Here is a 20,280-nt window from a genome sequence, read left to right on the forward strand (position 1 = left end):
CAGGCATAGACTGTCAGAACCCTGGACAGAGCACAGTTGAAGGTGGTGCCTGGAGCATTCGCACCCACAGAAGGGAGAGCTGTGCCCTTAGCACAGGGGAGGGGAACTTCGGACCCCAAGGGACAAATGCAGTCTACCTCTGCAAACCACTCACGTTCCTCCCCATGTCACATCCACCTTCTCCCCAGGCTGCATCCCTTAATGGCCCAGTCCTGTTGCATTAGCTATGAACGTTTTTAATACTCCTCCGGCTGCAAGTGCACCAGGATGCAGGAACCACACCAAATCATCTCTCCTTCGATTTGGAATGGGGTTTGGTTTAACTCTGTGGGTTTTTCCAAACAGTTGAAAAAAGAGCAGAGTTATTTCCGAGCCCAATTGTGAGCTCATAATGATGAAGGTCCCATTGCATTTTCAGCAACAACACTGGGAATGCAACAGGGTCCCGCCCTCTGTGAACCCGCCTGAGACCAGCTCATATCACTGAGCTTTCTGGTGCCTGCAATTTTCCGTACGTTGCAAGGTTGAAAAGGGTTTTAAATGAAAGCCAGTCAACAAGCAGCCTAACGACACTTTAATAGATTAATAAGAACATGAGAAGAGTCCTCCTGAATTGGGCCAAAGGCGCATCTAGTCCGGCAGGACTGAGATTTGGAGATATGCTTCAAGGTCCAGACTATGGGAAGTCCCCAAAAAATCAATAATTATAATTTGGATGATAATTTGGTCTTTTTTATTTTAGTTTTTTATTTTAATTGGATTATGATTTGATATGTTAATTGGATGTTTATTTATTGGAAAATTAATAAAAATGTTTTAACAAAAAAAAGCGCATCTAGTCTAACATCCTGTAGCCATTCAGATGCTTATAGGAAGCCACAAAGCAGGACTTCAAAAGCATTCTCTCCACCTGTGGTACCCAGCAATTGGCATTCAGAGGCTATGACAGTAGAAATTAGCTATTATGGCTAGTAGCCACTGATATACTTATCCTCCATGAATTGCTCCAGTCCTTTTGTCAAGCCATCCAAGAGAATGGTCATCTAGCAGAAGCAAACTGCATGGTTTAACTATGCTCTGTGTGAATAAATTCTTTCCACCTTTTTTTCAAAGTGGAAGATACAAGGCAGATCTCCCTGTCTGAACTAACTTCCATGGGAAGTGAGTCTGAGAAGCAGGCAAATAGTGGTGGGAAGAGACAAAGTTCTAGGACTAGGTCTTGTTGATAAAATAAAAATGGACAAATCAACAGGTCTAGATGGCATCCAGCTGAGAGTTTTTAAACTCATTTTTTTTGCTGAACTAATAGAAAACATGTATGTTTTTTTCTTAAGATCAGTCTCCATACTTGAGACCTGGAAAGTATAACAACAATTTTTTTAAAAAGAGATCCAGAGGGTATCTGGGAAATTACAGATCAGTTATCTTAACATTGCTGCAGGGAACCCAGTGGGATGCATCATTAAAGATAGGATGTAGACGAACAAGTCTTGCTTAAACAAAATCGTTTGTAAGAACTCAATCATTTAGGGTGGCACTTTGGAAGTCCCTGCCTATTGAGATCAAGCAGTCATCCTCATTGTACGCTTTTTTGGATCTGCTAAAAACATTTTTGTTTAGGCCAGCCTACCCAGATGCTTATAAAGCTGAGGTAATTTTAATGTTTAAGTATTTTAACTTCTGTATGTTTTAAAATATGCCTATGATTTTTTTCTTGATTTTCTTGTTGCTTTCCTTGCCTTTTTGCAAAGCACTTTGAGGTTTCTTACAATCAAATAGGGTATAAATGTTATGAAACAAACAGGCAAACAAATGTGTTTACACAAACTACACCAGTGGCATCAAAATGGGTCAGGTATGTTTCAGTCAATATTGTTTGGTGATGTTGAGAAGTCCAGATGGATTTTGCGAAAGCTTGAAAATTAGACCTGTTACCTGATTGGGGATTAAAGAAATGTTAGTTGATTATTTATACAAGCTGTATATTAATATTCAGTTAAATTCGCATAGGCATAAAAACAATATTTCTGAAATGAGAAAGGTCCAAGCAAGTTAAGACTAAACTAATGATCTTAAACTAAACTTTTCCATTATTTTGTAGTGGCTCCTTCTTGTGTGGGGTTGGAGAAAGACTTTACTTTCCATGAGGGGTCCACTCAGTGCTTTTTTCTGGGGGGATGCATACCCTTAAACATTTTGTGAATCTTTGTACTTTTGTCCATTTACCAGTGTATTTATTTTTCCTGATTTGAACTATAAAATTGGGATTTTCTTCAGTACCCCTAAACATTTTTTTAAGAAAAAAATTGATGGATCCACTTATTTCCTTTGTCCAACTTTGCACACCGTGTCTAAACATGCAGACACTTAGCAAAGCTGCTGTGGAAGTGCATTCACTGAGTCCAATTTGCAGACAAGTGTCATGTGAGTTTGGGGCAGAAGCAGGCTATGGATTGCACTGTTTGGTTTGTGACATCGCAAGCCCACAGTGGTAAGTCTCCTCCCCACCCCCTGTTGAGTTTTGCAAAATGCAACAAGCAAATGTTGAATTGGCTAAGCTTGTATGTGGTTTAAAGAAAGAAAAAGGCCGCCAACGCATCTGACCTATGGGTCAGATATGAGTTTTCATACAGTGTTCAATTCATTGACAGATACAGCTATCAAAACAATGGTAAAGCACAACTAGGCGTTAGGCTTTCTCCATGGGAGGTGGGACAGGGGTGGGGAATTCCTCCTTTTAAGTAACATCAGTATGGACATGTGTCACTCTGGCCAAACAGATTTTTGCAAGTTTCTGAAACAATATTAAAGCCCTTGGAACCTTTTTACTAGAGGCAAAAGTGGAATAAGCAGAGATATATTTTTCCAACAACTTCCAGCTCTTGGGGTGAGAAAAAAGCATTTTAGCTGCCTTAAATCTCTGTGTTGGAAAGTAGAAAAACAGTTTCAATACTGTAGTCAGGCACAATTATTCTGAGTGTCAACAGGAAGCAGATAGTCATTTTTTCAAAGAAAAACCAGTGACTTTTCAGAGTAAAACCACACACCCCATAAAGTGTGAAACTGCACACACTATTTGTTAAAAGTTGTGAATTGAATTTAGTGCCTTTCATCTGGGGTTTTTAAAATGCTATTTGCACAGCACATAGGGCACATTACATGTAAATTTAAAATGCTTTTAAAAGCAGACTAACCATTTGTCATGTATGATAATAACTTAAGATGCAATGCTGTGCGCAGGTTGTTACTTGCACTCCTAGTCATGGGTCCCCTGCAGGTGGCACGGATCCAGTATTTAATCCATATTTTATGAATGTCCCCTTAGACTGTGGTGCCTTGAGAACACATTCAAAGAAGCCCGAGACTACCAGTGTGGATACTCCCGCAGGGGGATTAAAAAAAAACTCTACTCACTTCAGGGGCATAGGAAAGGGGGGCGGGGGGGACCCAGGTGCCATCATGGAGGGGGGTGACAAATTATCAAGGAACAATTACTGCCCTACTAGGGTGGTTCATAGGGACGTGGGTGGCACTGTGGTCTAAACCACAGAGCCTAGGGCTTGCTGATCAGAAGGTCAGCGGATCGAATTCCCATGACGGGGTGAGCTCCCATTCCTCGGTCCCTGCTCATGCCAACCTAGCAGTTTGAAAGCATGTCAAAGTGCAAGTAGATAGATAGGTACCACTCCGGCGGGAAGGTAAATGGCATGTCCATGCGCTGCTCTGGTTTACCAGAAGCAGCTTAGCTATGCTGGCCACATGACCCGGAAGCTGTCTGCGGACAAACGCTGGCTCCCTCGGCCAATAAAGCGAGATGCGCGCCGCAACCCCAGAGTTGTCCGCGACGACTTAACAGTCAGGGGTCCCTTTACCTTTAGGGCGGTTCATAAAAAACTTTTTTTTGAAAATGCCTGCTCCAAAGGTCATATCTTACTGCACTAGGGATTATATAGCTACATATGAAATTTCATGCATATCAGTTAATATCTTGACCCTCCACAAAAATAGCTGTTTACCTGGCCGTTTTCCTATGTCGTGAAGGCTGAAATTTCAACAAAGCATGTGCCTTTGCTTGACTCTTTTCAGGCACCTGCTAAAAGCATTCTTCTTTATGCAAGCATACCTAGATGCTTAGGAAGTTGAAATAATTTTAATCTTAATATTTTAGCTTTTGTATGTTTTAAAGTAGGATTGTTAATTTTTATTTTTACTGCTGTGGTGTTTTTTTGTTTTGGTAAACCACTTTGCAGGTTTTTAAAATAAATTTTATTAAATAAATAAACAATAAATATAAATAAAATAACACAAGCCAAAACACAATCATCCTGTAGATTTAAGTATCTGTCCATAGTCGCCTACTTGTTATCAGAGGCTGAGAATCCACATTCCTTTATAAGAAAATATGAAATAATGTAAAAAAAAAATTCCAGGCAAAAAAAAAATGTGGTGGGGGTGGGGTGACAAGAAATTTTCTGCACTGGGTACCACCTGACCTTCCTACACCTCTGTTTTTTTGTTTTTTTTTTAATTTCTCTTTATTAATTTTCATACACACATATACACACATATGTACAGAAAATAAATTCTTCACGGAAGAAAAACAAAAATAAGAACAACATAACTTAATTATAAGAAAACGGGGGGGAAAACAGAGACAAACATGTAAGTTATTGACTTCCCTCCACCTCAGTTTTGGGTTATGTAATACATTTTTTCCCGCAGTTTATCTTTAAAACTTTTGTATGTCGAAGGGTTATATTAAGCCTACTGTGATCTTTGGGTTTTTTAAATCTACTTCAATATAGGTTATGAATTTATTCCATTCTTTAATAAACTTTGTTTCTTTCTGGTCTCTGATTTTTTGTTAATTTTGCCAACACCTTCCTACACCTCTGACTCACTTATCCTTTGGCTGAGAGAGGGTCATATGTATACCATTCCTGCATATATGTTGGGCAGTGTCCATTTAGATCTTCACGCCTGTTGTAGGAATCATCTCTTCAAATAAATAGCACAAAATACAGAGATGCAGCGAAGTATTATTCCCTCAACATGAAGTCACTGTCCGCAGCCAAACACCAACGTCTGTTTACAGCAGGGATGTGGAATCCATGGGCTAAATGTGGCCCTTGACATTTCTCTTTCTGGCCCTCAGAACTGTCCCCAGGCCATACCCCACACTGCCCTAAAGCCACTGGGAAACCAACACAGGGAAGGCATTAGAGGCACCACACCCACTTAAATATTTTTTGTAAAGGCCTTTCACAGCAAAGAGCTGTTGTTTTCCTTTTATCATTTCTGCCATGGTGAAATTTATTTACGTCATTCCTTAATTTGACATAGCCGCCCAGAAATATTCCCTGGGTGGCTTGGCAGAAGCAAAACAATGTTTAACAGAAGTATAGTATTAAATCCAACATTTTTGTTCCTGGATAAAAATGTGCGGCTCTGCCTGTTTTTTGATGCCAAGTGTACAGTGGGACCGTGGAAGAGCATTCTTTGTAGGGGATATGACATGCCCACAACCTGTACTTTCCTGAAACATTCTTCTCCCCTTTTGTCTTGATGAGCTTTCTCAAGTGGGTTTTAGGTGTTCATTTTTGTACCAAACAGCTCTGCCCTAGGGGTTCATTGTGTATCGCTTTTAAACCATTTTCCAGCACCATTTATAAAGCTGATTTTAACGTACAGCCGCAAATAGCCTCAAGAAATTATTAATTTATTTATACCCCACCCTTTCCCCTGACAGGGACTCAAGGTGGCTTACAGTTAAAAACATAAAGTGCTGTTTAGACATGTTTAGAGGGCAGTTCATAAACAACTAACAAGAGCAGACATTTAATATGAGTTTTGTTGGGGGAGGTAGGCTGTATGTGAGAACCTTCTAACCCCTGGAACTAGTGAGTGTTAAAATAGGAGCCAGGCAAGCTTCCCATGTCAGGGTGATCGCCTGGGTCATTAAGCAAAAAAAGAAAAGGGGTTAGTAGTTAGAAGGGTAAGGTCATACCCAACAACATTTCTGAGTTGAAAATAGGGACATCCTACCATACCCTCCAATATTTATCTGATGAAAATAGGGGCATCCTAAGGAAAAGTGGGATATTCCAGGATCAAATCAGAAACCAGGACAGCTTCTGTAAATGCAGGACTGTCCCTGGAGAAAATGGGGACACCTGGAGGGCCTGCAAAGCCAGAGTTCAAGGTTCTGTTGCAGTGATGTGACCTAGAAGGAAAGCAGAAAACTGTAGGAAAAGTCAGACCATCAATTTGGGAGCAATGTTTGATTTCTGTTTGAATCCAAGACTGCAGCTATTGGGGGGGGGGGGAGGCCACTTTTGGAAGGCGTTGATGCTGTGAACCCCTCCAGCACAGCCTCGGGTTGTGTAAATCAGGGTTTCCCAAAGTTGGGTCTCCAGCTGTTTTGGGGACTACAACTCCCATCATCCCTAGCCAGCAGAACCAGTCGTCAGGAATGATGGGAATTGTAGTCCCACCCAAAAAGCAGGCAATCCCCAACTTTGGGAAACCTTGGTGTAAATAAACCAGGCATCCAAAAGACACCACAGTCTCCGCTGCGCCTCATTCCCCAAAGGAAACGGGAATCTGGGGGCGGGAAGCTCCAGGACCAACTGGAATCCCGCAGCAAATAGGTTTTCACAAGGAGCAAGTCGAGGGGTACACAGCCGCCTGCCCCGAGGAGAATACAAAGGTGGCGGAGGCACCCCCCGGCTCCTCCTCGCGGCCCACCCCCGCCTCAGCAACGGCCTCACGGGCTGCCTGGCACCGGGAGTGTGGCGCCCGCCCTTCCCTTCCCTTCCCACGGCGCCCGCTCCTCGAGCGAGAGCGCGCGGCTGCGGACTACGCGTGAGGGAGGGCGGGCGGGCCCGGCCTCCCGCGCGCGCGGGCAGTAACTAGGCAAGCCGAGCGAGGCGGCTTTCCCCCGCTCTCTCGCGAGATCGGGCGAGGTTTCCGGTGTTGTGACTGCGGGGCCGTAAACATGGCGGTGAGTCTCCGCGCCCGCTCGCTGAGGCACCTCCGCATTCGAGGTGAGGAGGACCCCCCCCCGGGGGGTGGGGGGCTCGGCCTGCGCTTGGGGGGCAGCGGTGGGTGGGTCGGTGCCCGGCTCCTGCCTCCCCTTCCCCGGTCTCAGCATCCCGCTCCCTCCGGCCGCCGGGCTCTGCCTCTTCTCTCCTCCTCCCATCAATGACCGAATCTCGTTTTCTTTTCTCCCCCTCTTCCCCACCGCCCAGGCCGGAACGACAGCGGCGAGGAAAACGTCCCCCTCGATCTCAGCCGAGGTAAGGGAGCGGGAGGGGGGGGAAGCGGGGTGGGCACCCTGGTGGCGAGCGCCTCCCACCATCCCGCCCCCCACAAACTCCACATTCTGGGGGGTGTTTTCAGAATGGGAGCGAATGGAGGCTGGGGCTCAGCGGGGAGAGGGGAGCCCTTTCCTGACATCAGGGTGGGGGCCCCCCTGAGCTAAGGGGGGGGGATATGTCTTCCTCCCAACAGCCGGTCCCCAGCAGGAGGGAGCCGGGAGAATACTTGCTCCAGGATGCGAACATTCCTCCCATGGCCAAGGCAATGCACATTTATTTAGGGGATTAAGCCCCATGGAGCTCAGGTGGGGGTGTTAGATTGGGAATGAAACCCCTTTCTGTTCTGTGGGTCTTCCTGGCAAGCATGGGCTGCAAGGGCTAAATTATTAGATCTTGTTTTCATTTAAGATAATAGTAATAAACAGGATGATAGGCTGCTAGCTGAAGCATGGTTGTGGAGCATCTTATGCAAGGTTAGTCTTGAAGACTGTCAGGGTCCCTTCCATGATCCTCTGATTCTTCCTCCTTGAAATGGGACTTTCCTCTTTTTAAAAAATGTGTATTACAGGCTTAAGTGCTGCACTTCTCTTTCTAACTAGAGAGGGTGAGAGTGACTGTGAGAAAGCAGCCCCTGTTGTTGTCTCCCTGTGTTTCTCGCTTTCACCCTCGTTTTTTATCACTTTGGCCAGGAGGAGGAGAGGTGTTCTGTTTCTGTTAGCAGAAATAATTTGACTTTGTGTTCAAATCGTGAGAGTGGAAAAGAGAATTTGAGGAAATAGTGAAAAGCAAGTAGTTGGCTTTGGAAAACCACAGGGCCCACCGGGCAAGCACTGGAATCCCACCCTTCATGTGTTATGGGAAGAAGAGAAATCTTAAGTCACAAGGGGAGATGGCGAAGTCTCACTCTGGTGAGCTGTTTCCTGACACATGGGGGAAGGGGAGAGGGGGGGGGCAGGAAAACAACAAGCAGCTGATGGATTATTGGCAGGTATGTTGCTCTCTCCACCCCCTAGACTTGTTTTGTACAGCTTGCTGTGCTGCAGGTTCATTATTTCCCGTCTGCTGGCTGCAGATGGGGCTGTTAGCAGCGTTTGAGCTTTTCAGAGCTTGGGCATTGATGTAGCCAGCAGTATGTAAATTCCGGTGGTCTTTCCAAATCCGGTTCTCTCCTACATTCTGCTTGCAAATTGATTCTGTGTTGTCAGTGATCTGCTTGGAAATAGTCCACCACTAGCCAGAGTTTGTAGATACTTAGGGTTGAACTCATGACTGCCTGTCCCTATAGGCAAGCTGACTTCTATTATACTTGGATATAGATCTTAAGACAAGGTGGCAGTTAGAATTCTTATCACAGTGAAATTTTTGAAAAACAATTTGGATGCTTTGTATATTTCCCATAGGGTTTTTTTTTTTTTACTTCAATTACAGGCATATACAGAATAAAACTGTACAGAGGTGTAGCATAATATGCTGCGTATATTAACTGTTAGTGCACTGTGTAAAGAGAAAACAAATACCAACAAACTTTTCATTGCTGCATTTTAACAAACATATGTTAAAATATTATGTTTTTGATGAAACAGTGAGTAGATATATTCGAAAGTATTAAGAGTGCTGCATGTTATGGATTCCAGATAATTTGTACTGCAAAATAGAAACTTTGTAGTAATGACACCATATATAAGTAGACTGGGTATGTTACTTATAGAAGTATGTAATTGGTGCTTTTCCACATGAAAATAAGGTAGCATTGAAATAACTGACAAAATAGTGTGTGATAAACATCAGGCCGAAAGCACATTTTGAAATCCATAATGTTTCAGTGTCATATTCAAGGCCCACTGGAGGCCAGAAGTCCCCCAGTAGGAAGATACCACACTATTCATTTGATTCATGTGTTTTCTCTATCTGAATGTAACTAGAATAATGTGAGACTGGAGTACAGTACCGCCGTGGTAATATCTGAATTAGCACTAGAGTGAATTGGAAAATAGGTGTTGAAGAATTGTAAGAGTTAAAATTCAGTGTTGAAATTCAAAAGAAGATTGTTTTTAAAAAGCTTGTTCTTACATTGCAGTTTGGTGTTTGCCCAATAAGCATATTTTTTTAAAAAAACACAACACTGTTTTTTGCTATGCTGGTTACTATGTGCCCATTTTCTACATTACTGGGAAAATGCATATTTACATATTTATTTATTTATGAAGGTCCTAAGATGCAAGTAGCATCTAGGGCAGTCTTTGAGCTTTCACTTCAATATTTTTTTTTGTTACTTTGGTTTGTTGCATTAGGAAATTCAGCCCATGGCATCGGCATGTTGTAGTTGCCAGTTCCGGGGACACTAAGAATTCCTTTTTTATCAATGGCTTTTTGTTTTGCTTGTGCCCATGCAGGCCTGCTTGCTCCCATATTATGTTAGATCTCCTCTTGCCACAAACAGATAGGTACATCAGTTTAACTGTATGTGATATAGAATTGTAGAAATTCACATATTTCTGTTATCTTGTCTATTTCTTCAAACTCATTTGAGAAGATTAACCTGAATATGCATCCCCTGGGAAATAGATGAATTTATTAAGCATCCTGTGATGCCATACCATTTCTAAAGCCAACCTATGGCTAGTTAGCATTAATGCTGTCCCTTGATATTTGAAAGTGAACTCTGCTACTACCTGTGTTTATACAGTCAGCTCAGTGATCCTTGGATAACAGCCCCTAAACTCATTCCCAACCTCTGATCTGTTTTTACTTTCAAGAGGTGAATGAGAGGTTGAAGTAAGCTAAAAATGATTCAGTGGCACGTGGCAGGATGAAAAGCTTTCGGCTTGTCTCTTCTCCTTAATCTCTGGATAAGTAATCCATGTAAACAATAGCCGACTTGTAGCTCTCGTAGATGGATAGAACTGAGTTACGACACTCACGCTGTGGAAATGGTGGTAGCACACCCACAATTGACCTGAGCCTTTTGCTATGCTTCTATGGTTTTGTTGCTCAAAAGGAGAAAAAACCTCTTTATTCTGGAGTCATTTATTGACTTTATTCTGGGTGGGCTCCCCTTTCAGTAACTTCTTTAGATGAGACTCCAAAACAGGAAAGAGGATGCGAGTTACTTACACATTTTCTTTCTACTATTGCATGCCATGTGAAAAGTCATCTCCAATTTCCTGTATAACTTTGACGCGCATAGCTGAATGCAAGTTATGACCAATGCAGTGTGGTCTCCCAAGTTCCCAAGCAATCAGTGTTTATTGAGCCCCTGGTCAGCTGACATGCCTGCCTGGTGGGCTACAATTGTCTTGGTGGATCAAACGTTTTCCAGCCCTGCTTGAAAGAAACGCAATAACTTTTGAATGACTGAGAAATAGTCAAGGGCAGGCATAGGCAAACTCGGCCCTTCAACTGTTTTGGGTCTGCAACTCCCATCATCCCTAGCTAACAGGACCAGTGATCAGGGATGATGGGAATTGTAGTCCCAAAACAACTGGAGGGCCGAGTTTGCCTATGCCTGGTCACGGGGAAAGGAGCTGAACGTTTGGGATAACCACCTCTGAATACGGAATGTGTAAGCAAGGTCCAAACTGCCCATTTTTATTCAACATCCCAAAAGCTTAAACAGTTTTTAGAAGAATTGAGGATCCCTGCTCTTAAGCAAAAAACATCACAGTTTAAATGGATAATTGTATCATTGCTGAAATAACATGTTTTTTAATTAGACAAACATACTGAACCAAAATACCTATTTGTATACAACAGATGATAAATAACATAGATGAACCTGGTAATATATATATAAAGAGATACCAAAGGTTTCAACACATTTCAACCTCAAAATGTCGTTAGTGGGAAATTGTACAATTTAAAAATAAATCTCTACATGCAGGATATTATAGAACCCAAACATTTTGATTAGATATGGATACTTATTTCAAAAGTAGGAAATCTGTGGCCCTTGAGATGTTGTTGGACTCCAACTCTCATCAGCTCCAGCCCGCATGGCCAGCTGTTAGGGATGGTTACAGATATGGAGTGCCACAGGTCCCCCACCATTAATTTAGTTTATTAAATCACATGTTATTGTATACTTTTTAATTTAACGTCTTGGATTGGTTTAGTTTGGTTTATGGTTAACACTAGATCATATTTTTGTTTTGTTGAATTTATCAAGCAACATCCTTGATGTGAACATGGATGATTGATACTGAAATATGTAGGATTTCACAATTTGTGTATATAAATTTGATCACTTGGATATCTGTCACATCAGAACATTAGTAGGTACCTTGTCCAAATATAATCATGAATATATACAGTCTGGCATCATAGGTTAAAATCCTGCTAGTTGCAGTGTGGGCTGAATGCCTCTTAAGCCTCTCAAAGTTCAGAACTTTCATGATGGATTACATTAAGAGTATGCTATGTTGCAAATGAACTATTGTTTTATGTTGTGAAATATCCTGTTAGAAACAAAAATCCAAAGGAACTGTGGGAAAGATTCTACAAATGTGGTTGCCTTCAGAGTCTTGGAATCTCTTTCTGACAACAGACTGAAATATCTCTCTTCCTTCCAGTTCTTTGTGCCTCACAGAAAACGGGGGTGAATAGGGATGTGTATCTTACTTTATGTGGTCCGCTACCGTCTGGAATCCTGTGTGCATGTTGGGAAACCTGGAGAATGTTCTCAGCAAGCTAGAATATGTGAACTGATGACTAGAGTGATATAATTTTGAATATTTCAAGTGTTATTGATCTCAGTTTCATATTTAGTAGCATTGATTCTCAAATTCTTTATTAGAGAAGACATATGATGTGGAAGACTTCCCCTTTTCCATTCCTTTCTACTCCTTTCACCTGAAGCAAACAACATGTCAGCTTTGCTGGGTCTTTGGCCAGCATTTGAAAATAAGTGTTTTCCATTATACAGTTCACATTTTTTAACACTGATGAGGGCAGAGAATTTAAATGCTACCAAAGAAAATAATCTTCATATTTGTAGACAGTCCTTCCTATGAAAAGCTCATTGGGGTAGTCTAATTTCATCTGTACAACAGTCCTCTGAGGTAAGCTAGGTGGGTAAAAGGTAATATTATGTCTGATTTGGTATTTGAACCAAAGTTCTATTCCAAGTTGACTACTCTGCTCAAAGAGTAATCTTTGAATATAATGTGTTACAATGGAATACATGCACACACACGAGTTGGATGTGGAACAGTAAATTGAAGCTGAATCCTGAGATGTGTTCTGAGTTATTGAGTCTAGGAAGTGGGAAGACTTCATGTTCTGGCTGTGTTTGCACTGGGAGGAAGGAGCAGGTCTGTAGCTTTAGGGTTTTCTTGGATCCAAAGCTGTCACCGGAGGCTCAAGGAGGCTTGGTACCTAGCAGTGTTTATTTCCAGCTTTGGCTGGTTCGCCAGCTGTGGCTTATTTTGAAGAGAGATGCCTTGGCCATTGTACTCCGCATTCTGGTAACTTCCAGACTGGTCTATTGCCACGTGATCTACGTGGGACTACCCTTGAGGACTATTGGGAAACTTCAACTGGTTCAAAGTGCAGCAGCCAGATCACTGGCCAGGGTTCTATTTTGAATTCTTATAACCTCCATTTTAAAATACCTGCACTAGTTGCCAGCTTGTTTCTGGACCCAGTTCATGATTCTCACATTAGTGTTTAAAGACCTAAGCTATTTAGGCCCAAGTCTCTGAAAGACTTCCCAGAAGAGCTGAAAATGGCTCTCCACTTCTGGCTTAAAACTTTTGGCTCCATTGCATGCCATAAATATCTACGCCATTGGGTTACAACACTTAATAGCTAAGCTGGTAAGTGTTTGTGAGGGAGTTGTCTGTTGGAAGAGGCAACACCAATTCTCTTCACATGCCCTCAGTATACACACCAGAGTAGTTTGAAAAGTTTGAAAGGAGTCTACACACACCCCCCAGCAATTGGTTAGCATCTCCAAGACCCGCCGCTCTTTCTCTTAGATGTTAGAAGCTTGAATTCCATACTTAACCAAATTAATGATGTAAAATAATAAATGGAATACAGTGGTACCTTGGGTTACATATGCTTCAGGTTACATACTCCGCAAACCCAGAAATAGTGCTTCAGGTTAAGAACTTTGCTTCAGGATAAGAACAGAAATTGGGCTCCGGCGGCGCAGCGGCAGCAGGAGGCCCCATTAGCTAAAGTAGTGCTTCAGGTTAAGAGCAGTTTCAGGTTAAGAATGGACCTCCAGAATGAATTAAGTACTTAACCCGAGGTACCACTGTATAGACTTATTATTTATAAACATCCATTGTTAATTACTAGATACATGCTACTTATATGAATTTCAGCATAAATGTCCAAGTAATTTTGAATACCACCAGAAGGAGTTTGCAGATAAGTGCTACTCTGACTCCCAACTCGATTTTATAAAGCTTCACCTTTCTTTAAAATGTAGGCATATTTAACTTGAAAGCTTATTTAAAATTCAATGGTGGTTTCCCTAATTGATACAGTAGTGGTTTTGCTCAATACCAAATATTTTTCAAGCTCCTTTTCTCACCACTTCTCAACCTTTAATGCTTTCACACAGTATAAATGGCCTGTTCTGGTTTTCTTCTAAGTTGTGTAACTTTTGTGGCATAGCAGGACTGATAATGAGATTAAGCAGGCATACAAATATTTAATACTGTGTAACTCTTACTTTGGCTGTTGTTGAAAGATTCTGGATTTTCAGACCTTGTGGAGAAAATTTTGAAAATATAACTGCATTCTTTTTTGTGTAACTTTTGAAATACAACCAGTGCGTGTTTCAGGATTCTTTGCAATCTGAAATAGATTATATATTTTAAAAAGCAGGATGTGAATTACAAGGAAGAGTGAATAGCAGTTTACAGCTGTAGACCATGATTAATCACAGGAGTATTTGCTCACATAAGTGTGTTGAAGTGGCCAGTCCTGGCTCAGCACAAGCTGAAACCAGGAATCCAGGTCCATTTCATAACAGGCTTTAAAAATCAAATATACACATTCTTTCTCTTCTGTATACATCATCATATACATATTGAAACATGTTACACACATGCACTGTACCACTGTCTGGAAGATGTTGGAATACAAGAGAGTAGCAACCTATAATTGGAATTTATTAATGAAAGAAGAAGAGGGCATTGTGGGATGGAAAAATAGCCATAGTGTTTGATAGGAATCTGGGGAGGTTGTACTACTGCAGCAAAATAAAAAAGTTTATTCTGCATGTGAAAGCTCTTTTATTAAATACAAATATATTTGTGTTTAATATCTTTAATAGTTCTAGTTTATGAGAAAATGGCTTCAAGAACCACAAGTTCTGCACTTGTTGCAAAATGTAACTGAAAAGCATGTATAGTGCCTTGGTTATTTAAAAAAATGTGTATAGAGGATATCATTGGAACAGCCTTTCTTAGCCTTGAGTCCCCAGATGTTGTTGGACTACAACTCCCATCTTCCCTGACCTCAGGCTTAAGAGCTCCACTCTCCATCCTGCTGCAGTCATGAGGAGGAGATTAGTAGTTTTCACTTCCTTTTTCAACTAACTGCTGTTTAGGACATAAAACTGTGGTTAGTCTACTCTTCACTGTGGTTTAGGGCAGTGGTAGGGAACCTTCTGAGTTTTTTGGACTCCCAAGTCCCATCAGCTAATGATTCCTAAAGAAGTGATAAATAGCCATATTACCTGCCCATCAGCTCTCAGATGCCACAACAGTTCTCCTTGGCAAGTGGTTCTCCAGGGTCTTCGGATAAAGTCTTTCCTTTTGCTTGACCCTTTTGACTGGAAATAACAGTCTTGGGGCCTTCTGCGTGGAAAGTATGTGCTCTGTCCTTTCTAGTTATGAGTCTTTGATAATGAAAGGGAGTAACGTACAAGCATTAACATTCTCGTACGAATTTGATTTGCCCCATCTCTTCAGGTTAGAATCGGAAAATAATGCTTTGCTTTTACATGCAAGCTGGAATTTGTTTTTCTCCAGGATGTGCTCACGGTGGGATATGAATTTGCTGTGATTGGTTTTTCTTTTTTTCTTTTTCTGCAAAAGCTGTGGGGGCAGACTTCATTACTGAGGTATGCCAGACCTCACCATAACATGCCACATACACTTTGAAAGGTTTTCCCCAGTGATTTTTGTGTCAAGAGTGTTTATTACTTACCCAGAGAAGGAGAACATCCTTTGTTTTTGCTTGACATTCTCATTTGACCAAGTTAGAATGTTTTTTCTTTTCTTTTCAGGAACCTTATTGAGGAAGTATCTTGTTTTTTTAATTCATGAAATCAAACATTCTAGAGAAATCTTTGAGACACTATGATTTGGTACTTGAGATGCAATACGAAATCACTTGTACAGCTCAAAGCTTTGAAAGCTAGGGTAGCTGTCACCAATATTATGCTGAAAGCGCAAAACAAAGGAATAGGAATCAGCCAAATTACATTTTCAGCGATGCTAAATTATAGGAAAGCAGTTTGTTCCCATCTATTATATACCCTTGAAATTAAAGGTTATAACAGACTGTTAGTGGTACTTATATGCCAACACTATTCTCTTTAATCTTGTGCTTGTGGTTTGTACTACTTGATCTTGAAACTGGATGAAATGTTCTCTAGAATGGTCCCCCCTGGTAATCCTGAGCTTCGCAAATGGGATATGTGACAATCTATTCCTTCTCCACAGTATGATTTCCTCCACCACCATATTCTGGTATGCTGTTGAAGAAATTTCAACTACAGTAGTGGCATTTGATGGCCTTTGCTACAACACTTCCTGAAGGTGATATCCAACTTTAGGCATATTCATAGCAGAACTACTAAAACCAGTTGACACAGGTCCGTTGATTTTAATGAGTCTGAGCTGAGTATGACAAAGGTTGGATATCACCCTGAATACTTCCACTAAAATACGTGCTGCTTCATAGTAATTGATTCCAGGGGTAGTTGAAAAGAAAAGAAAAGAAAAGAAAAGTAGCTAGTTATTTAGTTTTTAAATTTGTTTAGAATTTTAATTTGACCCCTTTGTGTAAAAACACTGTGTAAACTCATAAAATAAAGAATAGCTCCCCTAAAGTTGGATAAACTCCCTAATCCAAAACTGGCGCCAAACATTCACAAAGATGCATGTTGAGATATGTTAGAAAATAGACCCCAGCATTCTTCACTAAGTAGGTATAATCTTCAGCAGAACCTTAGTTAGGCTGCTTCATGAAATTTTCAAACAAATTGAAAAAAGCTTCATTTGACACTTTCAGTAGTGAATCCTGTTTAATATATTGGGCAGTCCATGTTTGTTACTTACAATTACATTGCTAGTAAATGCCCAAATGGTGGGTCTTCCAGCTTTGGAGAGCTCTAGCTGGAATTCACTCTTTGGGTATGATCCAGACACTTTATGCAAATTAGGTTTGGGTACGTCCTCATTTGGGCCAGGAAACAGAGACCTATATTTTTTGAGAGAGAAATCTCAATTAGCCTTCGCTTCCCTCCTGGTCTTTAAACTATTAGCCTGCTGCTATCAAAATGTTTACAACTTCCTTAGAAGCAGAAATTGATTAAAGAAAGACAGGATAGGTAGTATAGTAGTTGCTTCTCTAATCTGCGCCTACCAATACTTTTTTCTCTCTTGTAGACCCTTCTGATAACCTGAGAGAGATTCTCCAAAATGTGGCCAAATTGCAAGGGGTTTCAAATATGAGAAAGCTAGGCCACTTGAATAACTTTACTAAGGTAAGAATTTTTATAATAGTTAAAGCATTTGTGTGTGTTTTTTGTTGTTTTTTGCATCATGCCAAATCAATTGATTCAGTTGGAAAACTTGTGAGTGAATGATGTAGTGATGGGATGATAAAAGTGATGAAGGGAAAGTGATTAAAAATCACTGTATCCGTTCATTAATGTTTTGCTGAATATTACTTACTTGGTCATCACAAGCTTTGTGCTACAGGAACTTGAGCCAGAACTTTAATGCAGTGGGTGGTATTCAGCTACGTTTTACTCTGACAAGGTCCATTGAAAGTCATGGACCTATCTTTTTAAATTTCAGAGGGTCTGCTCTGATTACAATTTAGTTGAGTGAAAGAAATGGTTGAAGTATCTTTGACAGAAAAAGTATTCATCATTTTGGATATGGATGGAAATAGGGAAAGACGTGTATGGAAAGATGTGTAACAAAAGAACCAAAAGAAAAGCATATTGAAAAATATGCACAGTACATCAGAAGTACATGATCTTAGGAATACTATTTTGGATAGAGAGATTGTATAAATGAACTTCCATTGATATCTATTTTATTTCATTGGTTGTAAATTGCTTTGAGGTTTGTTTTGTTGTTTTACCTGTCAAAATCCTTTCTTTTCCATCAAACCTTTTAAGTGGACATTTTAATTCTAGTCTGTACCTGCACTGAATTTGAGTTGCATATATATATATGATCGTACCTTGGATCTCAAACACCTTGGCTCCCGAACGATCAAAACCCGGAAGTCAGTGTTCCGGTCTGCAAACTATTTTTGGAACCCGAATGTCCAACGGGGCTTCTGTGGCTTCTGATTGGCTGCAGGAGCTTCCTGCAGTCAATCAGAAGCCACGCTTTGGTTTCCGAATGTTTTGGAAGTCAATTGGACTTCCAGAATGGATTCCATTTGATTTCCAAGGTACGACTGTATTGTATATGCCTTGTTAATAAGAGAGTCTGTGTACTGGTCCAGTAAACGCTTCCGCTGCGCAACCAGCAACAGTTCTCTTTGCAGAGCATTAATTAAGTCCAGTGCAGAGATTCTTGTTGCAGTACAAGCTTCAGAGTCTCAGCAGCAAAGAAATAACGACACAGGGAAGCCTGTCTTTCCAAAGACAGGTTTATTGCAGAAAGATAACAGAAACACCTCCTGAGCTTTCAGACATTTTTGCTTCACGCCCCCCAGGCAGAGAAAACAAACACTCTTTATATACTGAGCAACTTAACAACTTAACAAGCTTGACTACTTAAAGTCACATGACATTGCTAACTTGCCAGCATCTTAGGTTTCACACCCTAACACCCCCTCTCGCTGGCAATACAAAAACAAAATTACTTCAGACCCATTTCTTCACAAAAGTTTTCATGCCGCTGAAACCCAAGCGGTTTTGTAAAACCATCAGCTTGATTTTCATGACTGGGACAGTAATTTAATTTAACAATTCCTGCTTTTACCGTTTGACAAACATTTTGAAAGCGGATATCCAAATGTTTTGTACGACCTTTAAACTGCCCGTTTTGTGCTAACTTAAGACACGGTTGATTATCACCCCATACAGTGATTGAAGTGATGGCCTTTTCATACATCTCTTGTGCCAAGCATTTGTAAAATTCTAGATCTCTACATAACTCAGATAAGGCACAGAACTCAGCTTCTGTTGACGACAAAGCAATCAGGTTCTGTTTCTTGGATCTCCACCCAATCAGAGAGTTACCAAATTTTATTACACAGCCAGACACTGATTTTCTATCCTTTAAATTTGCCCAATCACTATCTGCCCAAGAAATAATCTGTGCTTGTCCTTCAGAAGATAATTCAAGGCAAAAATCTTTGGTGTATTGTAAATATCTTAACACTCTTAGAATTCCTTTCCATGCATTTACACTAGGTTTTGAAGCTTCTCTGCTGAGTAAGTTAACAGCGTAAGCAATGTCTGGTCTACTCCATTGCAAAAGATGAAGTAAGCTTCCCAGTGCTGACTGAAAGATTTCAGCACGCTTGAATTCAGCACTATCCTTGAACTCATTGTCTTTTACAAAACCCATTTCCATTGGCGTTCTAACACCTGCACACTCCGTCATGCCAAACTTTTTCAACATTTGCAATATCTTGCCTTTTTGATTCAGTAGAAAACTGCCATTTTTGGTCCTATCTATCTGAACACCAAGATAGACCTTTACATCACCAAGATTCTTAACTTTGAAGTGTTTATTTAACTCTTTGGCTAGTTTTTTTACTTGTTCTTGTGTCTTTGAAGTATAAATCAGGTCATCTACATAAACAAGCAAAGATTCTTGAGCATCTCCTGAACCTCTGCAATATAAGCAATTGTCAGCCTTTCTCCTGCTAAAACCAATGCCTACCAAAACGTCATTCAAACACTCATTCCAATTATGAGCAGATTGCTTGAGTCCATAAATAGATTTATGTAGTTTCCATACCTGATTTGATTTACCAACTTTCAATCCTGGCGGTAGCTCCATATAGAGCTCTTCAGCCAAGTCTGAATGAAGATAAGCTGTAGAGACATCAAATTGATTCACTTTGAACCCTTTCTGAGCAGCAACTGCTAATAGTGCCCAAAGGGTTTCACTCCTTGAAGTGGTTGCATAGACTTCGGAATAATGTAACCCCTCTCTTTGCGTAAAACCTCGAGCTACAAGCCTTGCTTTGTACTCTGGTTTCCCCATCGCTGTTGTCTTTATCCTGTACACCCACCTACAACTTACTGCCTTGGTACCTTCTGGCAGTTTGGTGATGGAAAACACACCCAGTTCTTTCATAGAATTCAACTCCTTTTGCATGGCCTCACACCACCTACTGGCCTCCTCCTGGGGTAATTGCTCAACCTCCTCAAAACTTTCAGGTTCGCAATTTGCCAAACCAGCCCACACACTAATAGCTTGGTACCTTTCAGGAGGTATACCTTTGTTGGCACGCTTGGAACGCCTTAACAGTTCCTGTGACGTTCCTTCAGTTTCCCCCTCTGACCCAGAATCACTAGTCGTCACCTGTTTGTCACTAGTAGTTGAAGAACTTTCTGATTCTGACTTTACACGTGACTTTACAGACTTGGGTGAACTAGACGATTTCTCACCCTCGTCCTCAGACTCAAATTCCTCAGCCTGTTCTGGAACTAATACCTGCCCTGGGGCCTGAGTTTCATTGTTACTGTTCACCACATCAAATAGTATGTCAGGATTTCCATGAATTTTATTCCAAC

At 41.0% G+C, this 20,280-nt stretch overlaps 1 protein-coding gene across 3 annotated transcripts in view; it reads left to right on the forward strand.

Annotated features, from left to right (window-relative positions):
- Positions 1-6,956: 6,956 nt before the first annotated feature.
- Positions 6,957-20,280, forward strand: part of RICTOR (RPTOR independent companion of MTOR complex 2) — a 65,033-nt gene continuing 51,709 nt past the window's right edge. For all 3 annotated transcript variants that reach the window (XR_014161416.1, XM_081881341.1, XM_081881342.1), the window contains exons 1-3: positions 6,957-7,046; positions 7,251-7,298; positions 16,952-17,049. Coding sequence is in view for 2 of the 3 variants with exons in the window: in XM_081881341.1 (XP_081737467.1) it covers positions 6,998-7,046; positions 7,251-7,298; positions 16,952-17,049 (195 nt within the window). In the remaining variant the exon portion in view is untranslated. The remainder of the gene's footprint in view (positions 7,047-7,250; positions 7,299-16,951; positions 17,050-20,280) is intronic.

The sequence above is a fragment of the Podarcis erhardii genome (genome assembly GCF_964252035.2).
Source record: "Podarcis erhardii genome assembly, chromosome: 11".
Classification (NCBI taxonomy): Eukaryota; Metazoa; Chordata; class Lepidosauria; order Squamata; family Lacertidae; genus Podarcis; species Podarcis erhardii.